Genomic DNA, 23,588 nt, shown 5'->3' with positions numbered 1-23,588 from the left:
ACTGTAAGTTCCTGGGTTCCTCCTGGGTCTACCTCAAGGGCTGTTGACTATTACATGTTTGATTTCCATCCCAGGACCCTAGCTGTGAATGGAGGGGCTGTATCCCCAGGCTCGCCTCCTTCAGGAAGCTTTTCCTGATTCCCAAACAGGTGACTTCTCACCTCTCTGTTGCCATCCTTCCTCAGAGCCTGATGTCCTAGGCTGTGATGTCCTACATCACTCCTCCGAGGCTGTCCCAAACCTGTTGCAGCCCAGGGGACATCAGGAAAGGCCTGCCCGAGCCTCACACTCGACTTGGAGATGAGGAAGCTGAGACCTGTGACTGGCAGGGCCAGTGACAGTGTCTATCTAGGGAAACTGGGTCCAGAGAGTTCGGTCTTTAGCCAGGTGATCCAGCTGAGGGGCAGCAGAGGCTGGCTCTAGCCATCAGCCATGAGTTCTCAACTATGTCTGAAGACTGTGGGGAGAGGGTTCCCAGATTCCCTCGCTGTGCAATGATAGAAGAGGCTGTAGAGACCCTGTTCTCTGTAGCGTTCCCTAGAGACAGGTTTATGACTGTGACCCCCTAGGATCATGTCATCCATGGGGTAGATGGGAGCCCCTCCCCTTGGGCGTCATCCTTGGAGCCCCTCCCCTTGGGCGTCATCCTTGGATGGGGAGCCCCTCCCCTTGGGCGTCATCCTTGGAGCCCCTCCCCTTGGGCGTCATCCATGGAGCCCCTCCCCTTGGGCGTCATCCTTGGAGCCCCTCCCCTTGGACCTCATCCATGGAGCCCCTCCCTCTTGGGCTCACCCCTGGTATCTGCCTGAACACGTTGAGCTACTGTTTTGTTTTAAATCCCTCCCTTCCTTATCTCGCCCTAGCTACCTTCATTTACTCCTCAAACTCCAGCTTCTTTCTACCCCAGGACCTTTGCACACTATGTCTCCCGGTTCCTCTTCCCTTGCTTGGCTAAGTGGGTGCATCTGCATCTCACGGGGCCCTTTGATCACAGGCCTTTTGGAGACCATTGGGGCCAGCCCTGCACCAACAGCCCCCTGTTCTGAATTAAGCAGGCCTGTTTGTGCTCCTTCTGCCAGAGGGGCAGGCCGGGGCCAGGAGTGGGCAGCTCATCCCCCTTAACGGCCTCAACTCATTTAACCTTAATCACCTTGCTTTCATAGACATTTGCGAAGGAAAAGGACCAAATTATAGCTTGAATTGAGTTTTACTAATCTTAATTAAAAGCTCTTGTTTATAATCAGGACCAGCCCTCAAACAAGGAGCAAACCACCCTCAGATGGCTTGTTTAAATAACCGAGACCCCCACCCCCACCCCACCCCCGCCGCTAATGGCTGTTTAGTCTGAACCCACGGCGCACATCGCCCTTCTATGTGCACTTAATTTTTAGACCATTCATTCAAGTGGTTTATTCCTCTCACAAGTTTCAACTCGGGCCCTTTTCAGAATGCTGTAATTAAAGCTCTTGGGGGAAATGAGATTTTTGTTTTGGCCACAGTATATTAAATATATTACTATTTTCCTTTCGGGATATGTGTGTGTGAAAAGAAAAAAAAAAGACACCCATCAGAGATCACAAAATTAGCATGTATGTAATGGATGTAAATAATCACTTCCTGGATTTTATATCCCCAGGGGTGTCCTTGTCAATCACTAAAGGTAGGTAGATTACAGAGCGTGTCATTAAAGGGTTTTAACCAAACTCTTAATAACACACCCGGCATTCATTTAGTTTATCATTAAGAGGGGGTGGGGAAGACTAAAACCAATTGGCCTTCGCAGCGAGTAACGGCCGAGGTCTTGTTAAGTCATTTCCATTAGATTAGAGCACACTTTATTGAAACTCCAGGTAGAGCTACGCTTGAGGCAGGGAGGGCAGGAAAAGCCGGGGGTAGGGAGCCAGCCAGGGAGGATCCTCCTCCCCCTGAATCTGAAAACATGCAATTATGCTAACGTGTACTGCCCAAGATGAAAGCTGGGATCCTGCAGGCCAAAAAGGCAAGAGGAATCGGGACTTCAAGCTCCCAGTTGCTTATTCCGGGGTAGCAATTAGGTGGTGGTCTCATTTCTGTCCTGTGAGAAAATTTTCATCATCTTCCCATTAAGAGCAACATAGGGAGGGAAAGGTTATTTTAGCTTACAGAACCAGGGTACACTTCATCATTGTGGGGAGTCAGGGCAGAAACTCAGGTAGTCATGTCCAGGACCAAACTCAAGAACAGAGAGACAAATGCACCCCCTGCTGCCTGCTTGCTTAGGGACGAGCGAACCCTCTTCACGCTTACACAGTCCGGGGCCCCAAACCAGAGAATGGTACTCCCCACAGTGCACTGGGTGTCCCCATGTCAGTTGACATTTAGGACAAGTCTCCCCAGCCATGCCCACAGGTCAACTTGATCTAGACAGCCCCTCATTGAGACTCTTTTTGCAGGTGATAATCAGTTGTGACAAGACCAACAGCTAAAACTGACCAGCAGGGATGGGGCAGGGGCTGGAGAGACGGCTCAGCACTTGTTCTTACAGAGCACCCAGGTTCAATTTTCAGCAGCTATTTGATATCTCACAGTCTTCTGCAACTCCAGTTCCGGGGGACGCAACGCCCTCTTCTGACCTCTGTAGGCAACAGTCATACGTGTCGTGCTCTTACGTGCCGGCCAGCAAAACCCTCATACACATAAAACAAAAATAAAATAAACCTAAAAAAGTAAAAAAGCATGGGTTGCTTGCCATGGCAGTTTAGGTCACTGGGAGAGTTGTCGGGGCCCATGCTCATCCATAGCAGGGGACAGTGCAAACATTGCGTCCTTGGTGGGTTTGTATTGAAGACAAGTTTCCGTTCTATGTGGGATCTGGCCCAGAGTGTTAGCTAAGGGTCTTCTCACTGTTAGGCTTAGTGCTGGGCTCAGGTGTGCTTCCTGGTCATCACTCGGTAGTTAGCAGGAAGGTAGTTAGGAGGAGGGTAGTTAGCGGGAGGGTAGTTAGCGGGAGGGTAGATAGCGGGAGGGTAGCTAGCGGGAGGGTAGCTAGCGGGAGGGTAGATAGCAGGAGGGTAGTTAGCAGGAGGGTAGTTAGCGGGAGGGTAGTTAGCGGGAGGGTAGATAGCGGGAGGGCAGTTAGAGGGAGGGTAGTTAGCGGGAGGCTGGGCAAGACAAAATGAGTCAGAAAACCTTCAGTGTGGCAGAGGCAGGACTCAGTGGGGGTGGAGAAGTGAGTACCCCTGCCTGTGGTAGGGAAGAAATCGGGGTGGTGTGGAAGGTGTCTGGGGTATTCTTAGAGGAGGTGTCATCCAAGCCTGTCAAGGAGAGCAGAACAAAGCAAGTCTCTGACATCGCCTCCAGCTCTCACTGACCCCCAAAATCCTGCAAGTAATGGGTCGTCTGGAGCCCCGGCTTCCAGTCTGCCTCCCTTGACAGTGAGAGCAGCAACTCCTGCCTGGGGCTTGCACTTGAGCAGATGTCTGTGGAGGGAGCCTGTCTCTAGGGCAGTGGTTCTCAACCTGCAGGTCATGACCCCCACAAGGGTCACATAGCAGATCCTTCTGTACGTCAGATACTTACACTACGATTCATAAAAGTAGCAAAATTACCACAAAGATAATTTTATGGTGGGGGGGCATCCCAGAGTTAGGAAGTTAGTTAAGGGCCACTGCTCTAGGGGGTGTTGAAGGCAGCCTCAAACTTTGGTTGGGCTCTTCTCTCGAAAGCTCCTTTTCCACCTGGCTTCCCAGGGTGTCCCGCCTTGCACCCCACCCTCAGGTGACAGACTTTCCCAGTGCTGCCTGCAGGCCCTCTCGCCTCCCCCTCCCTCGGCTGCTTCTTATTACAGTGGCTGTATTTGTGTTTCCATCAGAGGAATGCTAACCAGAAAAAAACCATTATTTCTAAGAAAATAAACTGTGGGCTCGTTGGCCTTTGAGTGCTACTGAAATGGATATCGCCCTTCCCCAAAGGCCTTGAGACAAAGAACGCCGGGGGCTTGTGTATATGGGCGAGGTCAGGGGGTCCCGGAGGCTGCCCTGACAGGGTCCTCCAGATGGATCCGGGCTGCAACCCTGGAGGGATTGGGGTCTGTAGCAGCAGTGGCTTCCTGAGGCTTCAGACCTGGGCTCTTAACAGCTGCCAGGGCTGATTTTTCCCCATTCCTTCCAGGGTCTCCAAAATATTCCCTTCTCTCAGAGGACATAGGCCTTCTGCCTAGGCCTCCCTTCGTGGTGAAGGGGTATGAAGGTGAGAAGGGACCCATGTCCCCATGTGGGTCTCTCAGGCTTCAGCATGCTCACGGTGCTCCCTACCCTAGAGGTAACAAACACTGTTGACCATCAGCAGAACTCATCTGCCTGTCCCTTCCCACTGTTGGTCCCACAGGCAGACCTGGACCTCACTGGGCTCCTGCTGGTTTCTCCCTGAAGCCAGGCTGGTAGCTCCTTGTGGCCTGTGTCCAGGCTGAGAGCAAGAGGCCTAGCAGAGGCATAGAACGAGGGCAGGCAGGTATCCTGATCCCCAGTAAATAGTAAGACATCCCTTGGGCAGCTTCATCCAGATTAAGAACATCAAGTCTAAAGCTAGCCTGCTCAGTCAGGGTTTTGGTTTTATAGCTCACCTGCCTGGTGAGTAGGGAAGCAGAGCTGGTCCTTCCTACCTGGGCCACAATGAAGGTTTAGCCCGTTGCCCTGAGAGCGATCTCCTCTGTTACATCTGTTATTGGGGGGGGGGCGTGGTCACACCCTACAGGGATCTAGGAAGGAAGATGGGAAGCTTATCCACACAGGTTGCAGCCGCTGCAGCAAGGAGACATCTCAACTGCCTTCAGCCCAGGCTTGCTGACAAGCTAAGTGCTCAAGACCTACTCTGTGCACCCTGTTACCTCTCTAGGCTCTCCGGGAACATAGACCAGCTCTCTGCCCTGGGCTGAGACCTTTGCTAGCACCTGTGTACCCCGATGGTCTGGGAGCCAGGTTAGGAGCTCCTGGAGCGTTTCGAGGTCTGCAGCACAACCCCCTTCGGTCTTGCCAAAGAAAGGAGAGAATGGCTGATAGCTCCTGGGATCCGGTTTGTAATGGGCAGGAAGGAACACAGGGCTGTCTGAGCCCCACCCACCCGCCTCACTGCCATCTCCAGACACTTCCAGGGCTCCTTTTACCCCAACTCTCTTTTCGTGAGGTCTTGAAGCCAGAACCAAGAGAAGAGGGCCAAGGAGAGTTTGCTGTTGAGGGAGAATTGTTAGAGTTCGCCCATCCTTTTCCTAGAGGCTTGGTAGGGACACCCTTCTGATCTTGGGAGAACACACCCTACCGTGAACCAAGGCTGGGCAGGTGGCATTGTTCACAGTGAGCATCCTTGAGTCAAACATAGTGGTTCACCCCTGAAATGCCAATGCCTGGGAGGTGAAGGAAGATGGGAAGTTGAGGCATGGGTTACATAATAAGGACCTGTCCAAAAAAAAAACAAACAAAATAGAAAATGCTGTACACACAAAGTGGCCCCCCTGCATCCAGGCAGGAGCCAAAAAAAAAAAAAAAAAAAAAAAAAAAGAAAAGAAAAACAAACAAACAAAGCCAGTTTGTTCCACAGATACGTGCAGCAATGACTCTGGCTTTTCTCCAGTTTAAAAAAAAAAAAAACTGTATTGCGTGTTTGCCCGATGCACGCAGTGCCTGTGCCACAGTGCGCTGTGCTGGAGGACTGGGATGTGGTGGGGGCGGCTCTCTTCTTTCAGGCTTGTGTGGGTTCTGGGAAATCATGAGCCGTCCCACCAGCCCTCTTTTCTTTGTTCTCAAGATCGCTTTGTTGAGCTGCTGATCACATACCGCAGAGTCGACCCACCCGTGTGAGGTCTGCCAGCCGGTGCCTCCTAGTGAATCCACAGTTGCTCGCCACACAACCAGTTTAGAGATGCCATATTCCTTCCTCCACCCCAACCCTAAGACCTACAGTCCCCCATAACCGCCGGACACCAGTAGTATATACATTCTGTCTCTGGGCTGACCCGTTCAGGAGGCACTTGGATAGGAGCACCTACTATGCGGCCTTTTGTGACTGGACAGTGTTCATTTTAGAGTCAGGCAGCCTGGCTCAGTTCCTGGTTCCCAGTGTCTTAGTCTTCCCATCAATGGATCCCCGGGGTCCTTAACTTGGCATAAAGTTAAGGTGTTGGTGCCCACTTCTTGGAGCTGTCCTGTGTGCAGGGCCTGCAACACTGCCCAGTGCTGTCCCACACATCACAAGGGCCAGTCAGTGGAAGCAACAGCCCAGTCCTTGTTCATTCATTCAGCAGGCGGCCATTGCTCATTGCACACATTCTGCTCGATTCCGAGGCTCCTGCTGAACAAGACACACGTCCCCATGGATTGGCAGCTTCCAGTGTCACAGTGATGTTGCTGTCTATAGGTTGGGGAGCTGGGGGAGCAGAGGGAAGGAGATAGGCTAAGCTATCAGAGCTTCAGAGGGGGCAAGGCACCAAATCCCAAACCAGGGTGATTAGCAGCCTAGGCTGGGGAAAGGGGCTCCGGGCATAGAAAACTGCAGTTTTAATGATAGCTGGAAGCCACACAGGGCACTGGAAGAGGTCACAGAGTAACTGCAGCCCCATGGTTATCTCAGATCTCAGAATGGGGTGGGGAGACCCTCACTGCCTCTGGTTTGTCCACAGTTAGGAATGAGAACGTATATAGACTGGTGTTGGTTTTGCGTGACCTTTGACCTCTCCCATAATTAACTGCTGGGCCCACTTCTGGCATTGTCTCAATAGAAGGGAAACCTGATCGATGGATACCAGGGGTCCTCAGAGAGCTGGTCTCATTACTCAGTCATTACAGACCTGGAGCTTAACCCCGCACCACCGGAGGCAGGGGACTTAATCCTTCCTGCGAGGCAGAGAGAAACTACCTTCCCGAGAGCATAATTAGCCAACAAACCGGATTAAGACTTATTCATCAATAAGGACTCAACTTCCTAAGCCATACATCTCTCCCAGAATAGACGTCTATCTAAAGAGTGCATGGTTTTCCTAAAGCCACAGACAAAGGGGGGACAAGCTAGCGCCCAGTCGGGGACTGGGTCTTTGTTAGAGCAATGGGGCTTCCCATCCGGGAGGAATGTCTACAAAAATGCCAATCAGGGGGAAGTGGGACTTGTCAGTAATGGCCTCTGAGAGTGAAAGTGTGGCTACTTTCGAAACCTTCCTCTTGAGGTTTTCCTGTCAGCTTTGCTTTAAAAAGAAAAGAGAAAAAAATATATCCTAAAACAGCATTAAAATAAAATGAGAAGGCGCTCTGATTCATTGGGAAAGAATCTTCCAGAGCCTAGACACCACAGAATAAATATATATTTTATAAGGCAGTGAGAATCAATTTTGGATTAAATGGAGAAAAAAAAGAAAAGTCCATCCTCTTTGGGGTCCATCCCAGTGCTGCTGGCATAAGACCGTCGCTGTGGGATGGCGTGCGTGCTAACATTTTAATACAGGAAAAGAAGGACCATGTGACCTTTGAAAAGGTCCACAATGCATGGTTCCTGTGTCATTTGTTCCACTCTTTTGGATGTTGAAAACTATCCTCTCCTGGGAACTAAGTTTTTGTTACAAGGAGGGTGAGATGGCTCACAGAGTGAGGGTGATTGCTGTCAAGCCTGATGACCTGAGTTTGATTCCTGAGACCCCCCCCCAACATGTAGAAGGAAACCACAAACTCCTTCAAGTCGTCCTCTGACTCCCACGTGTGTACACACACACACACACACACACACACACACACACACCAAATGTAATTAAAATTTTCATAACGCACAAAAAAGAAATGAGTGTAATAAAAATTTAATCACGAAAAAAATTTAATTAATTAAAAAACCTAAGCAGAAGGAAGAGAGCAGGGTGGGCTTTTCTCCCCTCCCCGTCACCACCCTGCAGTCTCAAGTCAGGGCATCCTGGAGATAGAATGCTCAGTCAGGTTTTTCTCTCGGTTCCTTCTTTTTAATAACTTTTTGGAGAAGGAGACTTGGTCTCCTCACCCCCGTGCAACCCTGAAGATGTGGCTCTAACAGGAGGAGGAGGAAAAAGGGGAGGGGGAGGGGGAAGAGGATGAGCAGAAGAGGGTGAACCTGGATGCAGCCACTGCCTGAGCATCTGGAGGGGAGGGCCTGGAGCCTCTCCTCATTAAGGTGGGACCAGAGCCCACTTCCCAGATGACAGTGTCACGCAGCTCTGTCTCTGCCATCCCAGGCTGGCTCTCCTCTACATGCCTGGATTCCTAGGGTATCTGCGTCCTGTTAAAAATCGGAGAAGGAAGCTAGGGAATGGCTCAGTTGGTGCAAGCCTGGGGACCTGAGTCTGATCCCCAGCACCCATAAGAGCCAGTCGGAGTAGGGTGTGCCTGGAGTCCTAGCCCTGGGGAGATGAAGGATGGGGGTTCACTGACCCGCATTTCAGTTGAATCAGTGAGCTCCAGGTTCCTTCCGTGAGACCCTATCTCAGAGAATAAGGTGGAGGGCTAGCAGTGGGTAAAGGCACTGGCCGCACAAGCCTGAAGGCTGAGTTCAGATCTCTGGACACAAAAAGCCATCCACTGTGTGAGCATCTGTAATCCCAAACTCTGTAGATTGGCATGGAGTATGGCCTTCCCTATGGAGACTCAATGAGAAGAAGGCCTAGAAGTCACCTCATTGGCTGTTTTGGCAGTTGCTGTATTGCGTCCTATACTGGTGCTGAAACTGCTTGCCATCCTGATGGTAAAATTGCTCCTCTTAATCATCAGACAAAGACAACGGGCAGAGATTAAAATTAGGCCAGACCCATCAGGTGATTCTGCCCAGTCAGGAGAAGGAATGTCCCCCTGTTTGGGGACCTATGGGTGCTCAGATCTTACCACCACTGAACATGGTGGCATGCTGTGGACATGGTAGATTGTGTTTCTTTCTCTGTGGGCACCTAGGAAGCTCACCTTTTATGACTGGGCTGTGATTACCAATTGTATCACTGAACAGTGTCACCAGCCCACCTCATTTGTTTTTCTCTGTCTTAATCCTTTGTTTTTGGAAACCGTATCGTACCTACTTATTTTTAAGCTGTTTGAAGGAAGTGAGTGATTGAGTAGAAGGAAGAGTGGGTGGATAGATGGATGCATGTCTGTATGTTGGACTTGCGGATGAATGAGTAGATGGGGTGTGTGTGAGAGAGTGTGTGTGTGTGCTTGTGTTTGTGCATGTGTGCATGTGTGTGTGAGCATGTGTGTGAGTGTGTGTGTGTCAGAGTGTTCAAGTGTGTGTGTGTGTCAGAGTGTTCAAGTGTGTGTGTGTGTCAGAGTGTTCAAGTGTGTGTGTGTGAGTGTGTGTGTGTCAGAGTGTTCAATGTGTGTGTGTGTGTGAGAGAGAGAGAAAAAGAGAGAAAAAAAAAGAGAGAGAGAGAAAAGAGAATCAGCTGTGTGTCAAGCATGATGTCAAGCTGGAGTGTGTGTGTCAGAGTGTGTGTGTGTGTGTGTGTGTGTGTGTGTGTGTGTGTGTGTGTTTGGAAGGTGAGTGTTTGCATTCATGAATCTAGAGATGGGTGGTTAAACATTTGGATGGACATATGAGTGAACAGATGTGTGGATGCATTTTTTTTAATTAATGGGAGGACAGTGTGCAACCAATCATATAGATGTATGTATGAATTAATGGGTATGAATTTGATATGAATGAATGTTTGCTTGGGTAAATGGGTAGGTTTATAGGTGACTGGTTAATGGAAAGATAATCCACCAACTTACGTATTAAGGTGAATACGTTTTAGCATTTGGGTAGCTATGCCATAGAGTGTATAGACACTGAGGAAGATGGGTTTTGGCTGAATGACAATATGGCTGGCTGGTTAGTGACTGAGCAGATGGAAAGGCATGTACATGTGTGTGGATGGAGGAGGAGCCTGTGGAAGGGCAGAGAGGTGAACAGCTCCTGGGTGGCCAGGTAACACTTTCTCAGGACACAGTAGATATGCGCTAAGGACGGAAGCTTGTACCGAGCCTTTTGCCTGTGGCTGGCCTGTGCTAGCCAGTGTGCCCTATGGGGGAGGAAGTGCGTGGCCTGCCTGCTACTCTGTGGCTTTGAAAAGTTCTCTGACCTCTCTGCACTTCAGTTTGATTGGCCGTAAGAAGCACCTACCCATCGGACTGCACTGAGGCCTGGAGGGGCTCTTGTTTCAGGAAGGCTGACTTGCTGCCCTTTAGAGGGTAGCAGGAGAAAGGTTATTTCACCCAGACACAGCACAGAAGTCTATCCCCCTCGGTCTGGCTGATCCACCCTAAGGGTCGTACCTGTCATGGGACCAACAGCAAGTGGCACCAGCTGCTTGAACCAGGCAGATTCCACTGGGATCAGGCCAGTCACCAGTTTGCAGGAGGGATGTTGGGTCATTCAGTAAGAGGTGATGTTCATGCTGGCAGACAGTGGAAGGAAGCCTATTACTATGTCAAAGAAAAGCCACACTTAGGTTAAAAACAAAAAAGCCGGGCGGGCCTGTGCCTGTGACTGTAGCACTTAAGGATAATGGTGAGGGAACAGGGTGGGGGTGGGGAGAACTGGGTCCTTGGAGCTGACTGGGGTTCTAGCCTAGCTACCCAATCCGTAAGCTCTGGGTTCACCTAGAGATCCTGTCTAAAAACATAAGATGAGGGCACTAGAGAAAGACAGCCAGCGTTGACCTCTGACACCTAGATGCTCATCCACACACATGTGCATGCTTGCACAGACACACGCGTGGAACAGATACACACACACACACACACACACACACACACACACACACACACACACACACGAAAAAGGGAAAGCCATTCTTGTTATCTGAGATGTGGAAGGAAAACAATATTGCCTGTGGAGGGAAACCCCAGGTCTGTGCAGCTTGGTGAATTAAAGCCAGGATGAATGTATTACCTTAGGGTTGGAGATTGGAGACCTAGAGGACATGTTTTGAATGCTGTGCGGAGGACTCTGAACAGCCAGGGCTGCGTGCAGACCCTGAGAGCAATGGGTATCCCTCAGCGCACTTCCCATAAACCTAAAGTCTTGCGTCTTGCCTTCAGGTTAATTAAACTACTAGGTATATTTAAAGTCAGAACTGTCGTGACTCAGTTCACTTCCCCAGATGGCACAGGGGGTCACTGCGAGCAGGGGCGGAGTGTCATGACTCCCACACCTTTGTGGACCCCTACCTTGTTCTTCCCTCCTCTGGCCGGCTAGGGAGTGGGTGGGCTCGTGCATCTGATCTTTTCACAGGTTATTGGTTTTGCTCCTTGGGGTGTCTATGCTGTGTTTAAACTCTTTCTAGAAGAATCAGAAGTGAGTGAGCTCCTAGATTTCCAGGCTAGTGTTCCCATACTATACTAAGCGTCAAATGTGCCATGGCTGGTGAGAGCATGGGTCTCCAGGATTTCCCTGTTTCACTCCAGACGTGGGGTCAGGCTCCTCCCACCTCCCACTAGAACTTCAACTCAAACCTCCACTCCTGGCAGATAGGGGAGGAAAAGCTTCTGTCTCAGAGACGTTTCTTCTGTATCTTGAGATTCACTTCCGGTTCAGCTATGACACACTCCCTCTCTTCAAAGGTCACCCGAGAGTCCATGAAGGCTGGGCTCAGGGTAACTAGAAGGCTTTGAGCACGGGGAGTATTTGCAAATGGTGTGGCCAAAGACCTAGCAGAGGTGTCAGGGCCCCAGACCATGGCTGGTGGGGTCATTCTGTGCCTGGAAGCCATGTCATACCTGGAAACCAGAGTCATGTTTCACTACTTGGAATCCCACCCGCATCCCTTCTAGGTGTGCGGACTTTGGCAAGTTTTATCTTCCCCATGCCTTCCTTGAGTGCCCTTGTGGGGCTGAGTCCCTGTCTCAGTTACGGATACTATTGCTAAGATGTAGCACCATCACCAAAAGCAAGTTGGAGAGAAAAAGCTTCCACATTTGTAGTCCATCACTAAAGGAAGTCAGGACAGGACTTCAAACAGGGTGGGAGCCTGGAGGCAGGAGCTGATGCAGAGGCCATGGAGGGGTGCTGCTTACTGGCTTGCTCCTCCTGGCTTGCTCAGCCTGCTTGCTTATAGAACCCAGAACAGCTAGCCCGAGGATGGGCTCACCCACAATGCCCTTAGTGATTGAATCAGTGCTCTGCAGGCTTGCAAACTGTCTGATCTTATCGAGGCGTCTTCTTAATTGAGATACCCTCCTCTCAGATGACTTCAGCATGTATCAGGTTGACATAAGTCTAGTCAGCACAGCCCCTGTAAGGACTTTGGAGATAACGGCATTCAGTCCAGCCAACCACTTGGGCTTAGAAGCAGCTCGCTGAATGCTAACTAGACATGTTCTTATTCTTCTTTCTGGAAGCCCAGAACTTATAGTCCTTTGACCCCTGCTGGGAAATGTTGAAAAAGGACTTAAAACAGCAAAAAGAATGACCTTTACTAAAGCTATTGACCATTGTTTATGAGACAGAAGACTTTGTTATAACAAGGAAGCTGGAGCAGCTGAAAGCCAGGCCTCGGGCCACAGAGAAAGCCGCTACTGGGGTAAGGGGGGTAGTGGACATTCTTTCATTCCAGAGATGACACTTCTCGGTGATGTGCAGAGTTTATTTTACTTGGTCTCCCTCCTTGAAAAGAGCTAATTTTCATGGATGTAGAAGCACCCATGTGTTTGTAGTGCTGACAGTCTTTAGAAGGAGCGAGAGCCAGGTTTGACTTTTTTACCTGCTTCACTGTGGCAGGAACTGGAAGCCCCACCCCCACCCCCAACACACACCACACAACACACATACACCAACACAATGTGACTCTTCTGAAAACTGGTTGCTGCTGAGCCAGGAGTGTTTTCAAATAACTCTTGAGCCCTCCCTGGTGTTATTTTATTGACTAGCTGTTGGGCTTATCCCCTGTTCTAATTTCATTTCTGATGTTGTGATTTAAAAAAAAAAAGATACTGTGACAAAAACCAACTTAAGGGAAAAGGGTGTCACTCTTGATTACAACTCCAGGATGCAGTCCGCCACGGTGGGGAAGGCAAGGCAGGAATTTCAAGCAGCTAATCACATCCACCCACAGAGAAGGGCTTCAGAGAAATGAGTGAATGATGCTTGCTTGTTTGTCCTCGCATGATTTCTCCATTCTTGTCCAGCTCAGAACCTCCTGCCTAGGGAATGATGCCACCCATAGTGGGCTGGGTCTTCCCATATCAACTAACTTCCTTAAGGCAATGCCCCCACAGACCTGCCCACAAGTGAACCCAATGCAGACAATCCCTCCTTGAGACTCTCTTCCCAGGCGATTCCAGGTGGTGTCAAGTTGACCATTAAAGCTGTTACATCTCCTAATAAGTCATATCATAGTGGCTTGCGGAGGTGAGAGAAGGAACCCAAGCTCTTACTCTGATACTTCTCATGTCTCCACACTTGCAGACATCGATGAGTGTGAGAATGACTACTACAACGGGGGCTGTGTCCATGACTGCATCAACATCCCTGGGAACTACAGGTGCACCTGCTTTGACGGCTTCATGCTGGCCCACGATGGACACAACTGTCTGGGTGAGTGGTGACCCTGGGCCTTCCCCTCTGGGCACAGCCTTCTTATTTCTCAGTTCTACCATGCACAGTGTGGGGGCTGTGCAAAGACACACCTTCCCCCTGGCTCCTTGTGGTAGTTTCTCAAGTCGCCCTAACAAAATACCTCAAACCATGCAGCTTCAATGGCAGAGGTTTTCTTCCTCGCTGTTCTGGAGATTAGGCACAAATGGCTGCCTTCTTGTGCTTGTCAGCCCACCCATGCACACTGTGCGTGCATGCATTCAATAGTATCTCTCTTCACTCCTGATCGCTTCTTCTTTTACGGACACCTAGACCGGAGATGTGTATCAGTTTGGGGCATTAGTTTCTTCTCGGCTGCTGTGATGAAACACCATGACTAAGGTGACCTATGGGAGAGTTTATTTTGGCTTACAGCCCCCGAGGAATAAAAGTGCATCACAGTGAGGAGGCATAGCAGTGGGCACTGAGGTATGGAGACAGGAGTAGAAGCTTGTCAGAGATCACAGCTTCAATTGCAAACACTAAGCAGACAGAAGGAATCGGAAGTGGGGCCAGGCTATAAGCTCTCAAAGTCCGCTGCTGGTGCCATACTTCCTGCAGCAAGGCTGCACCTCCCATAACCTCCCCAAACAGCGCCACCAACTGGGGGCCAAGTGTTCAAACACATGAGCCTATGGAGACACTTCTTTTTTTTTTTTCTTTTTTTTTCTTTTTTTCCAAGAGAGGGTTTTTTTCTGAGCAGCCCTTGGCTGTCTTAGAACACATTCTTTAGACCAGACTGGCCTCAAACTCAGAGACCCGCCTGCTTCTGCCTCCTGAGGTGCTGGGATTAAAGGTCTGTGCCACCACCACCCAGCTTTGGGGACATTTCTTCCTTTTTTTTTTTTTTAAATTAAATGTCTTTTTAGCATAGAATAGAGTTTATTCAGGGTATAGGGAGGGAGTTGAGAGACAGAGAAAGGAGACAGAGAAAGGAGAGAGAGAGAGAGAGAGAGAGAGAGAGAGAGGGAGAGAGGAGAGAGGCCGGTCCATGAGCACATGGAGAAGGGGGAGGGGAGTGAGGAGAGAGAGGGGAAAGGGGTGAGAAGACAGAGCAAGAGCAAGAGCAAGGCAGCAAGAGAGCAAGAGAGCTTGGGGACATTTCTTATTCAAACCACTACAGCACATAAAGCCACCTGCCACCAAGCCTGACGACCAAAAATTCAGTCCTCGGGATTCATGTGGTGGAAGGAGAGACCCAGCTCCTGCAAGTTGTTCTCTGACTACTACATGTGTTCTATGGCACACATACATGTGTGTGCACATACATACAGAAATACATACATGCACACACATATGTATACACAGAGACACATACATGTACACACAGACAGATGCACATAAACAAATGAATTTTAAAAATTAAGGACACTTGTCATATGGAAATAATTCCACCCCAACAATTCCAGTTTTTACTTTTCTAAACCCCGGTCTCCAAATATAATCACATTTTGTGGTAATATTGTTTGGAGTCTTTTTGAGGTAATATAGTTCAGCCCATTGTCATGTATACCTCCACCTTTCCTCAGTTCAAATCTATCGAAAGCCAATTATACAAAATTTATGTGCATAATTATTCTGGGTGAATAAAGTTAAGAAAACATAGAAGAATAGGGAGGAAAAATGGCAAGTATTGTGGGCGAGCCTCTGCCTCTGTGTGTTTTGCTGTCCTTTGGTCAGATGTCAGCCTGATCTGGTCCCTTTAGCATTAGCCACACATCAGGCTTTTTTGTGTGGTCACTCCACCAGTCCAAACGGTGCTAACAGCCTGTAAAAGCTTCTTGGGTTTACCATGACAAAGGGGTGAGCTTGCACAAGAGAGGTCAACTCTCGCTCACCTCTAAATGTTAAAAATCCAAAATTGAGGCAAGGCTGTTTCCATCTGAGAGCTGTGGGTAAAGTTCTTCCCAAGGCCTTTCTCCTGGCCTCTGGGCACTCAAGAATTCTTAGGTTTGTAGACAGCATTTCTCCACACATTGTCTTAGCTCCATGGACATTCTCTATCCAGATTCCCTTCTGCAGAAGGATGTCAGTTATACTGGATGAGGGCAGCCCGTGGCCCCCTCTCCTCATTCAGATGGTCATCTGAGGTGCTGGTTAAAATTGCCATCTTGTCTGGGTTCAGATTCATATGGGAACACCTTTGAGTGTGTCTGTGAGGGATATTCTGAATTAGGATCTTTGAGGGGCCATAGTAAATTTAGGGGTCACCATTCCATGGGCTGGGGTCCTAGACTACATAAAAAGGAGAAAGGGAACTGAACAGGGGCTTTTGTCTCTGTGTCCTGGCTGTGAATGCAGCGTGACCAGCTGCTTCCTCAAACCCCTGCCACCATGACCTCCTGACCACTCCCTCTCCAAAGTTGCTTCAGATCGTAGGAATCAGAAAAGTAGCTGAGACAGAAGGAGGCCAGATGTAATCGATACAGCCATGAAGATCATTATTGCTCTGGAGGCCACACTCACGGTTCTGGAGTTAAGGCCTCAGAATCCTTTATGGAGGGGACATGGAGGTGATTCACAGTCTGTAACCCAAGGTACAGCAACTAGTGAACCATACGTGGCTCTCAGAACACATCCACCTGTCCCCAGCCTCTTCTGCCATGAGCCTCAAAGCATAACCATTGGATCAGGAGAGTGTGATGTGTGATTGACAGGAGAGTGTGATGTGTGATTGACAGGAGAGTGTGATGTGTGATTGACAGGCACTTGGCTGTGAACAGGTCATAGGCCCGTCGGGGTCTCCTGTCAGTGGGAGAAAGCTAGTATTGTCGTGGTCTCTGAGCTATGTCAGTGTGCCGCTAGGCTGAGTGAAGTGACCGTCCAAAGCTGAAGGGCCTGGACTGAGGATAGACTTAATGGTCAAGCAGCCAGCATTATTTTTACTCCCGTGCCTCAGCTATCTTTCTGCATTTGCCATTGGAATCCGGGGTGAGTCTGGGCAGAAAACATTTTCTTCTCTGTTTCCCCTCCATGATCCTTCAGAATCCTTGCCACCAACGGAGCCGAAGGGTGAAAGATCACCGGGATTTGCTAGCCTTGCATGCAAGAATTTCTAAAAGGGCCAAGCAGCCCCTCATGGTGCCAGCTGGCTTGTCAGTTCTAGGTAGAAAGGTTCAATACCCCGACCACTTGGGCCTCTCCTTCCTAGTGGCATGTCAGGCCGAGAGCTCCTGTCTGGTTTTGTTTAATGCGTGTTGGGGCTCAGATGAGCTCATTATGGGAAACAGATCTGTGAACATGTAATTACACCCCAAAGAAGTGCCAAAACAGAGGTCTGGACAAGAGTTAGTAAAGACCAGAAGGGCCTGTGAAAAGCTACCTCTGGCTGGGGTGAGGCTGGGGGTGGGAGCTGGATTACCAGGGCTTCAAAGAGGAAGCTCTCAGCGGGCTCTCAGAGTGGGGAGAAGTTGGTAGGGTCTGGGCACAGTGTGTAGGGCTGCAGGCAGCTCCGTGAGTCTGGGCTCAGGGACTGCAGATCCAGGCAGGGCCTTTGACCAGAGACCACACAGCTTTTATGGTGCCACCTCCAGGTGAAATGTTATTTATCCCTCACCTGGTGTGTGTGCCGCTTCCCACGTGGGTTTGCCAGCTGTCTGCCTGCCACAAATACAGTTCAGTAATAGAATAGTCACAAAGGCGCAGCTCACCACTGTCCCCCGTGGGTAGGGTTAGGGAATATCCTGTCAGAAGCAAGCAGCATCACTTTGGCCCAGGGGACAGACCTGGTTGCTGTTGGTTTGACACTAAAATGCTGGCTCTCCAGTTCTGAGCTGTTTAGTCTTTGGTCAGTGCCTTTGTTTCTCTGTGCCTCAGTTTCCTACCCACAACGTGGAATGCATCATCCCTGTCTCATAGGGCTTGGGCGAAGGTTCTGTGAAATTACAGATGTAGGCAGCAGAGCATCGCATCTGTCACCAGAAATGTCATAGCATGGGTCCGACACTCAGCCCCCCCTTGGAGATGTATTATAACAACACCTTCCGGGACCAGAGCCCATGGTCTGTGCTCCCCAGACTCCCTGGCTGGGGCTCTGTGTTCCTTTCTGTGAAGGGCCACCCTTACCCCTGCTGGGGCAAGCACCCTCCAACCCCCACCCCAGCAGCCTCCAGCCTGATGACGACGTCTGTACGGGTCTTTGTTTCAACCGCACTGTTTTTCCCTCTGGATTCTTTTTACACTGCTGGATATGAAAGACCGAGGCGAGAGCCCTCTGCCCCCTCCCACTCTGAGCAGTGATCCTGTGGCAGCCGTTCCTACAGGCTTCTATTGTTTGGTCTTTTCTCTTCTCAAGAGAAAACTCCGACTCAGAAGAGTCAGGGCCTTGGTTGCAGCCCAGACCGACCGTGTGACCCCAGGCTGGTTGGCTGAACTTTTAGAGTGGCAGCCTTCCATCCTTGAAGCACATTAAGAATAGATGCCCGGGCCTTGGGGAGATGGCTCAGTTGGTAAAGTGCTTGCTTTGTAAGCACAGGGACCTGAGATTGCTTCCCCAGACCCTAAACTTAAAATCTAGACAGAGCCGCGCTGGCTTGTCATTCTGGGAGGCAGAGGTGGGAAGATCCCTGGGACCACTGGCCGCCCAGCCAATACTTGGTGAGTTCCAGGCTAGTACCTGAGAAATGGCACCACAGGTTGGCTTTCGACCTTCTCAGGCACATGAACCATGTACACACACACACACACACACACACACACACACACACACGGGGCAGGGAGAGTATTGATGTCTGTGATGCAGTGAGAACTGAGCCCAACTATAATTAAGGAATGAGCAGGGCTGGGCCATAGAAGAGTCCAGCACAGACTCTGATACCCCCACTCTTGGGGAATCTTAGAGCCTAGGACCACGTCCTTGGGCCTTTCCAGCCCTAGTTGCCACAGCTATGCAATGGTCTACAAGACCAGCCTCACAGAAGTAGTGGGCTGACGAAATCTGGAGGAGACCTGGGGCTGAATTTCACTATCAGCATCCTGGCCAAGTTTTCAGGTTGGGAGCCCACCTCCGACCCAGGGGCACGTTTGATTTGTCCCCACTGCAGTCTTATGATGTGGTCATCACAGAAGGAATCTTCAGCGACTCAAACAGGGGCATGACACATAAGCCTGAGTATTTGTAGCCAGGAATCCTGGCACATCCCTATGATCTGAGTGCCTAAGAGGTGAAGATTAGAGCCTGAGAGGCCAAGGCATGAGGGTCAGGTGTTCATAAGGCCAGCCTGTGCTACGTGTGACGATGTCTCAAAAAAAAAAAAAAGACATTTTCTTCTCACTGTTGCTTGGTGACTGTTGCCCCGCCCCCCTGATATTTTCGAGACTCAAGGCAGAGCCTCAGGGAAGGCCTGCTTCCAATATAACTATAATCCCTCAGTGACTGCGATGTGTTCCCGCCCTTGACACACGTGCCCTCCTAGTGACCTGCAGGCCGGATATGACTTCTGAATTCTAGGACTCCTTGCACTTTTGCAAACATGGCAGAGACTGTTCCTCTTCCCCCCCCCTCCGCTTTTCTACCCTCTCCTGCATCCGGTAACACTCTGAGCATGAGGACCCCCAACCTGTTGGGGTACAGGCCTATGCCCCAAAGCAGCTGCCCTATTGCTGTGGGTGGTTCAGACACAAGTGCCACAGGTCCCTCTGAGAACCAAAAGGACAGAGCCATTTAGACAGGACATGTGAGGGTTTCAGTCACCCAGGAAATGCTCTGACACGAGGTGGGGGAGGGAACATGTCCCAAGTAATCATTAGCCCCTCGTGGACTCAGTCTTCCAAAAGGAGGCTGGCAGTTACAAGGGAGACAGAGCAGGAGCCCTAAACGTGTGCTATCCAGGGCAGAGCACCCCTTGCCCATACCACAGCATGGCACTGGAGAGGGCTGTCCCCCATGGAGAGAGTGTGAAGTCCTCACACTCCATTACTGTTCATAGAACTTCCTGCTGTCTGCCAAAACCCCCGAGGCTTGCTGGGTGGCAGTGAAGGGTTAACTGAGTTGCTGGAGGGTCCCCGTTCACACTGCTGCCAGTGGATCCAACACCTCTACTCAGACTCCAAGCCACAGCCTGTCCCACGCTGGGCAGAGTTGCGTCTGGATGTTGTTCTGACTGCAGAAGTTTGGATAAAGGGCATTGTTCCAGTTGTAGAGTCTGCTGAATTCCTTGGGAAGGTGGCAGGGGCAAAGCCCTGGGGCATCTTACAGAGCAATAGAGAGAGCTGGAAAGCACCCGCAGTCAGCCAGGAGAAGTGAGGCGGGGGGCTGAAGGGCTACCTTCCTGTCTTGAGCGTTCACAGTTTCTGTTCTTTCGAGCAGGCGAGCCTGTTTTCTGTGGAGATGGCTTGTCTGTGACCAGGGTCCTGGAGGGGAGCCAAGTCTGTGCTCTGGAGAGTGAAGCCCTCTCTCTATTTGACATCTTTATTGAGGAATTTCTCAAATATAACAGAAAATGACACCAGAGGGACTAGAAACCGGGATGGGATCTCACTCAGCCCGGAATGGCTGCCTTTAGCCGTGTAATTACTTGAAATAGCAGTTCAGTTTCAAAAATATTATTCCAAACTCAGTGCGATCGGCCAGCTGAGCAATATTTAGGCTAATAGAATAAGATTTTTTTTTCATCTTAAATTAGAACCAGCAGCGGGTCTTTTTTTTCCCCACCTCCACAAAGCAAGGCTCTCTTTCTCTGAAGCCATCGGCTCACTGAGCCAGATGTCTTCATCCTTCATCTTTACTTGACTCACTGAAAAATGTGTTTCTCAAGTTGCTCACAGCTGGAATTTTGGACTGGGCCCCGCACTTTGATCCCCGTCAAAGAGGAGTTATTTGTATTCGCATCCAGCAGACAAGCTGATTGATTAACCAGATGTCTCTGTATCAGCGAACATGTATTGAGCACCTACTGTGTGCCTTACCTTGTGCTCAGAGGCAGTTCTACCTGGGCAAGATAAGGGGTGCATTACTGCACTGTGAGGCTGCCTGGCAAGATAAGGGGTGCATTACTGTACTGTGAGGCTGCCTGTGTTGGGTTTGTGTTCTTTTGCTCCTCCCCCACAACATCCACAGGTAGACACCATTAGCAGCCATGTCCTAGAATCTAGAACCTAGACCGAGAGAGTACCACTAGTGCCACTAGTACCAACTCTTACAAATGAGGAAACCTAGACTCAGGGAAATGACCACGAAGGCCAGTAGGAACACAGCTAGGACCAGATCAGCATTTGTCACTTCATGACTTGAGCCTGTGCCTGCTGATAACCCCCGCCCTTGCCCCACAGCAACCAGAAAAGCTACGGTCCCGGAAGACCAGGTTTAGAGAGGGTTCCTGATGTTCTGTGTCAAGCATGCGCCCAGGCGGGGGGCCACCAAGCCTGTTCTGTAGTCCCAGCATCTTCCAGATCAGGTGGATCATGGCGTGCCAAAGGGCAAGAGGACACCTCCTCCCCGCACTGAGGGAAGTGTTTGACCCCTTGTTCACGCATCTCCTACCCCACGTGACAGTATATAGCCCTGTTTTTCCAAAGCCCCCCTGCTTCCCCAGGGCACCCAACTCACAAGGAACTCAGCACAGGGCCCTGCCTACACCTCCTCCCACATGGTCCCCATGTTCACTGTCTGTGCCTCCAGACCACATTCATGTCTCTGCCCTATGAGCTGCCTGTAAGGAGTTGTAGACTGAATGAGCAGGGGGATTTGCCACCTGGACAGAGCTGATCTCCACGGTGGGCATGCAGGTGCCAGGAGAGAAGAATTGAGTGGAAGCCCTCCAGGGCCCCAGGTCAACAAGGGTGAAGCAGGTTTCCATGGCAAAGGAAATGCCATTTAACTTGCTGCCCAGTGTTCAAGCATTTGCGTATGCACCAAGGTTGTTCTGCATTCCTACTGTGTACCACTGACGACACAACCGATAAGGAAAACCAGTAATGGGTTCACCGTCCGGATTCATATAGTAGGAACACAGACAGCAACATGCAAACCCACAGCTCGGCTCAGAAAAGTAGCTCAGTCAGGTCAAATCAACCAAACCAATAGTGATAAATACAGAAAGTACCAGGAGTGGGGGGCACCATCAGACAGCTAGGGGGTGGGGAGGACACCATCAGATAACCAGGGGGTGGGGGCACCATCAGACAGCCAGGGGGTGGGGAGGACACCATCAGACAGCCAGGGGGTGAGGGTGCCATCAGATAGCCAGGGGGTGGGGTGTTGACGTGTCAGATCTCTGGGTTCTGATCACATTGCTACATGAAAATCGCACCACATCAAGTGGCACGAAATACCATCATTCTCCGCCTGTGGGTTCCATGGGTCAAGAACCAAGTCAGAAAAATCCAGTCTCTGCTCCAAGGTGTCTGGAGACTCAACTAGAAGACATGAAACTGGAGAGGACCGACCTGATGGCCAGGAGCTGGAACCATCTAGTAACTTCCTGGCTTGCGTCCAGCGGTGGTTGCTGGATGGTGGCCAGAATGCATATGGGCAGCCTTTCTGTCTGGGCTTTCGTTCAGGCCAGGGTGAGCCTCCCCTGCAAGGCGGCTCTGTCCCTGCTGAACAAGGTCAAGTGTGGGAACTCCCCCCTAAACTCACGGTGAAGGTGGTTTTAATGGTTTCCTCTGATTTAAGGGAGCAGATGTGAGCGAGGAAATCAAAGAGGAGGAGGAAGTACCTCATAGAGGTCTGGGCACCTCTGTGCTCACAGAAGGGAAATGAACTTGGACAGTCTGGGGACAGGTCACTGTGTTTAGAGAATGATTAGTGGGAAGAGGGAAGAAGATGGGTCCAGGAGACAGGCACAGATTGGTAAAAGGGCTGTGTCCTAGTTTGGGCTTTCTTGATGTGTAGAGACATCATCACCACAGCAACTCTTATACAGGAAAATATTTAACTGGGGCTGGCTTACAGTTCAGAGGTCTAGTCCATTATCATCATGGCGGGAAGCATGGTGGTAGCATGCAGGCAGAGATAGTGCTGGAGAAAGAGCTGAGAGTTCTACATCTTCATCTGCAGGCAGCAGCAGTGAGAGACTGTGAGCTCCATTGGGCATAGCTTGAGCATAGGAGACCTCCAAGCCCATCCCCAGAATGACACACTTCCTCCAACAAGGCCACACCCACTCCAATAAGGCCACACCTACACCAACAAGGCCACACCTACTCCAACAAGGCCACACCTACTCCAACAAGGCCACACCTACTTCAACAAGGCCACACCTATTCCAACAAGATCACACCCACTCCAACAAGGCCGTACCTCCTAATAGTCCCATTCCCTGTGGGTCAAGCATTCAAACACATGAGTCTATGGGGGCCAAACCAGCACAAGTAGATTTTATTCCAGGTAATTGAGAAGAAGCTGGAGGGCTTTTGACCAGAGGCTAACATGTTTTGATTGATTGACATTTAAAAAAAAAAACACTTCCTGTTTCCAAGTAGACTGTTACAGGGATGAGGGGCAGAGTGCTCCAGAAGGGAGGTCCCTACAATGGCCTAGCTAGATGCTGGTGACTCAGTGTAGGGTGACAACGGTGGAGGTGGTGGCCGAACTCAAAATACATTTTGCAACAGGCAACAGGAAGTTCTGATGGGTTCAACTTAAGAGTCCAGAGAGAACAAGGACCAAAGCCAACTGTTGGGGTTTGACCTTCAGTGTTTGTGTGGCTCTGCCTTGTGACTTAGGGGAAGACGACTTGGATGGGGAGGGGACTGATGGATGTTTGGGGTAGAATGGAATGCAGGATTCAAGTCAGCTTGGTTAAATTCTGTTGGAGATAAGAACCAGCCTTCCACATAGAAGGGACGTACAAGGTCAAATGTCTTTGGAGTCTGACCTGGGGTGTATGTGGGGGGGGACGTGAGACCTCAGCTTTAAGATGGCTTTGAATAGCAGGGATATCAATAACGGTTCATCTCATAAAGATCTCGTGTGTGCCTTCCCTGTGCAGTCCCCCTTGATGAGAATCCAGTGTGGATGTCCTGTCCTTAGTAGTCACCGACACTCAACCTGCCTGGTTTTGGGC

At 50.3% G+C, this 23,588-nt stretch overlaps 1 protein-coding gene across 1 annotated transcript in view; it reads left to right on the top strand.

The window, feature by feature from the left end:
• The window catches only part of Scube1 (signal peptide, CUB domain and EGF like domain containing 1), a 117,522-nt gene that overhangs the window by 8,014 nt on the left and 85,920 nt on the right, over positions 1 to 23,588 (top strand). The window contains 1 exon segment of the mRNA XM_032918762.1: positions 13,414 to 13,542. Coding sequence (XP_032774653.1) covers positions 13,414 to 13,542 — 129 coding nt within the window.

This window comes from Rattus rattus, chromosome 1, assembly GCF_011064425.1.
Source record: "Rattus rattus isolate New Zealand chromosome 1, Rrattus_CSIRO_v1, whole genome shotgun sequence".
Taxonomy (NCBI): domain Eukaryota; kingdom Metazoa; phylum Chordata; class Mammalia; order Rodentia; family Muridae; genus Rattus; species Rattus rattus.
Note: the sequence above shows the minus strand (reverse complement) of the source record. Positions and strands in the feature narration are given on the sequence as shown.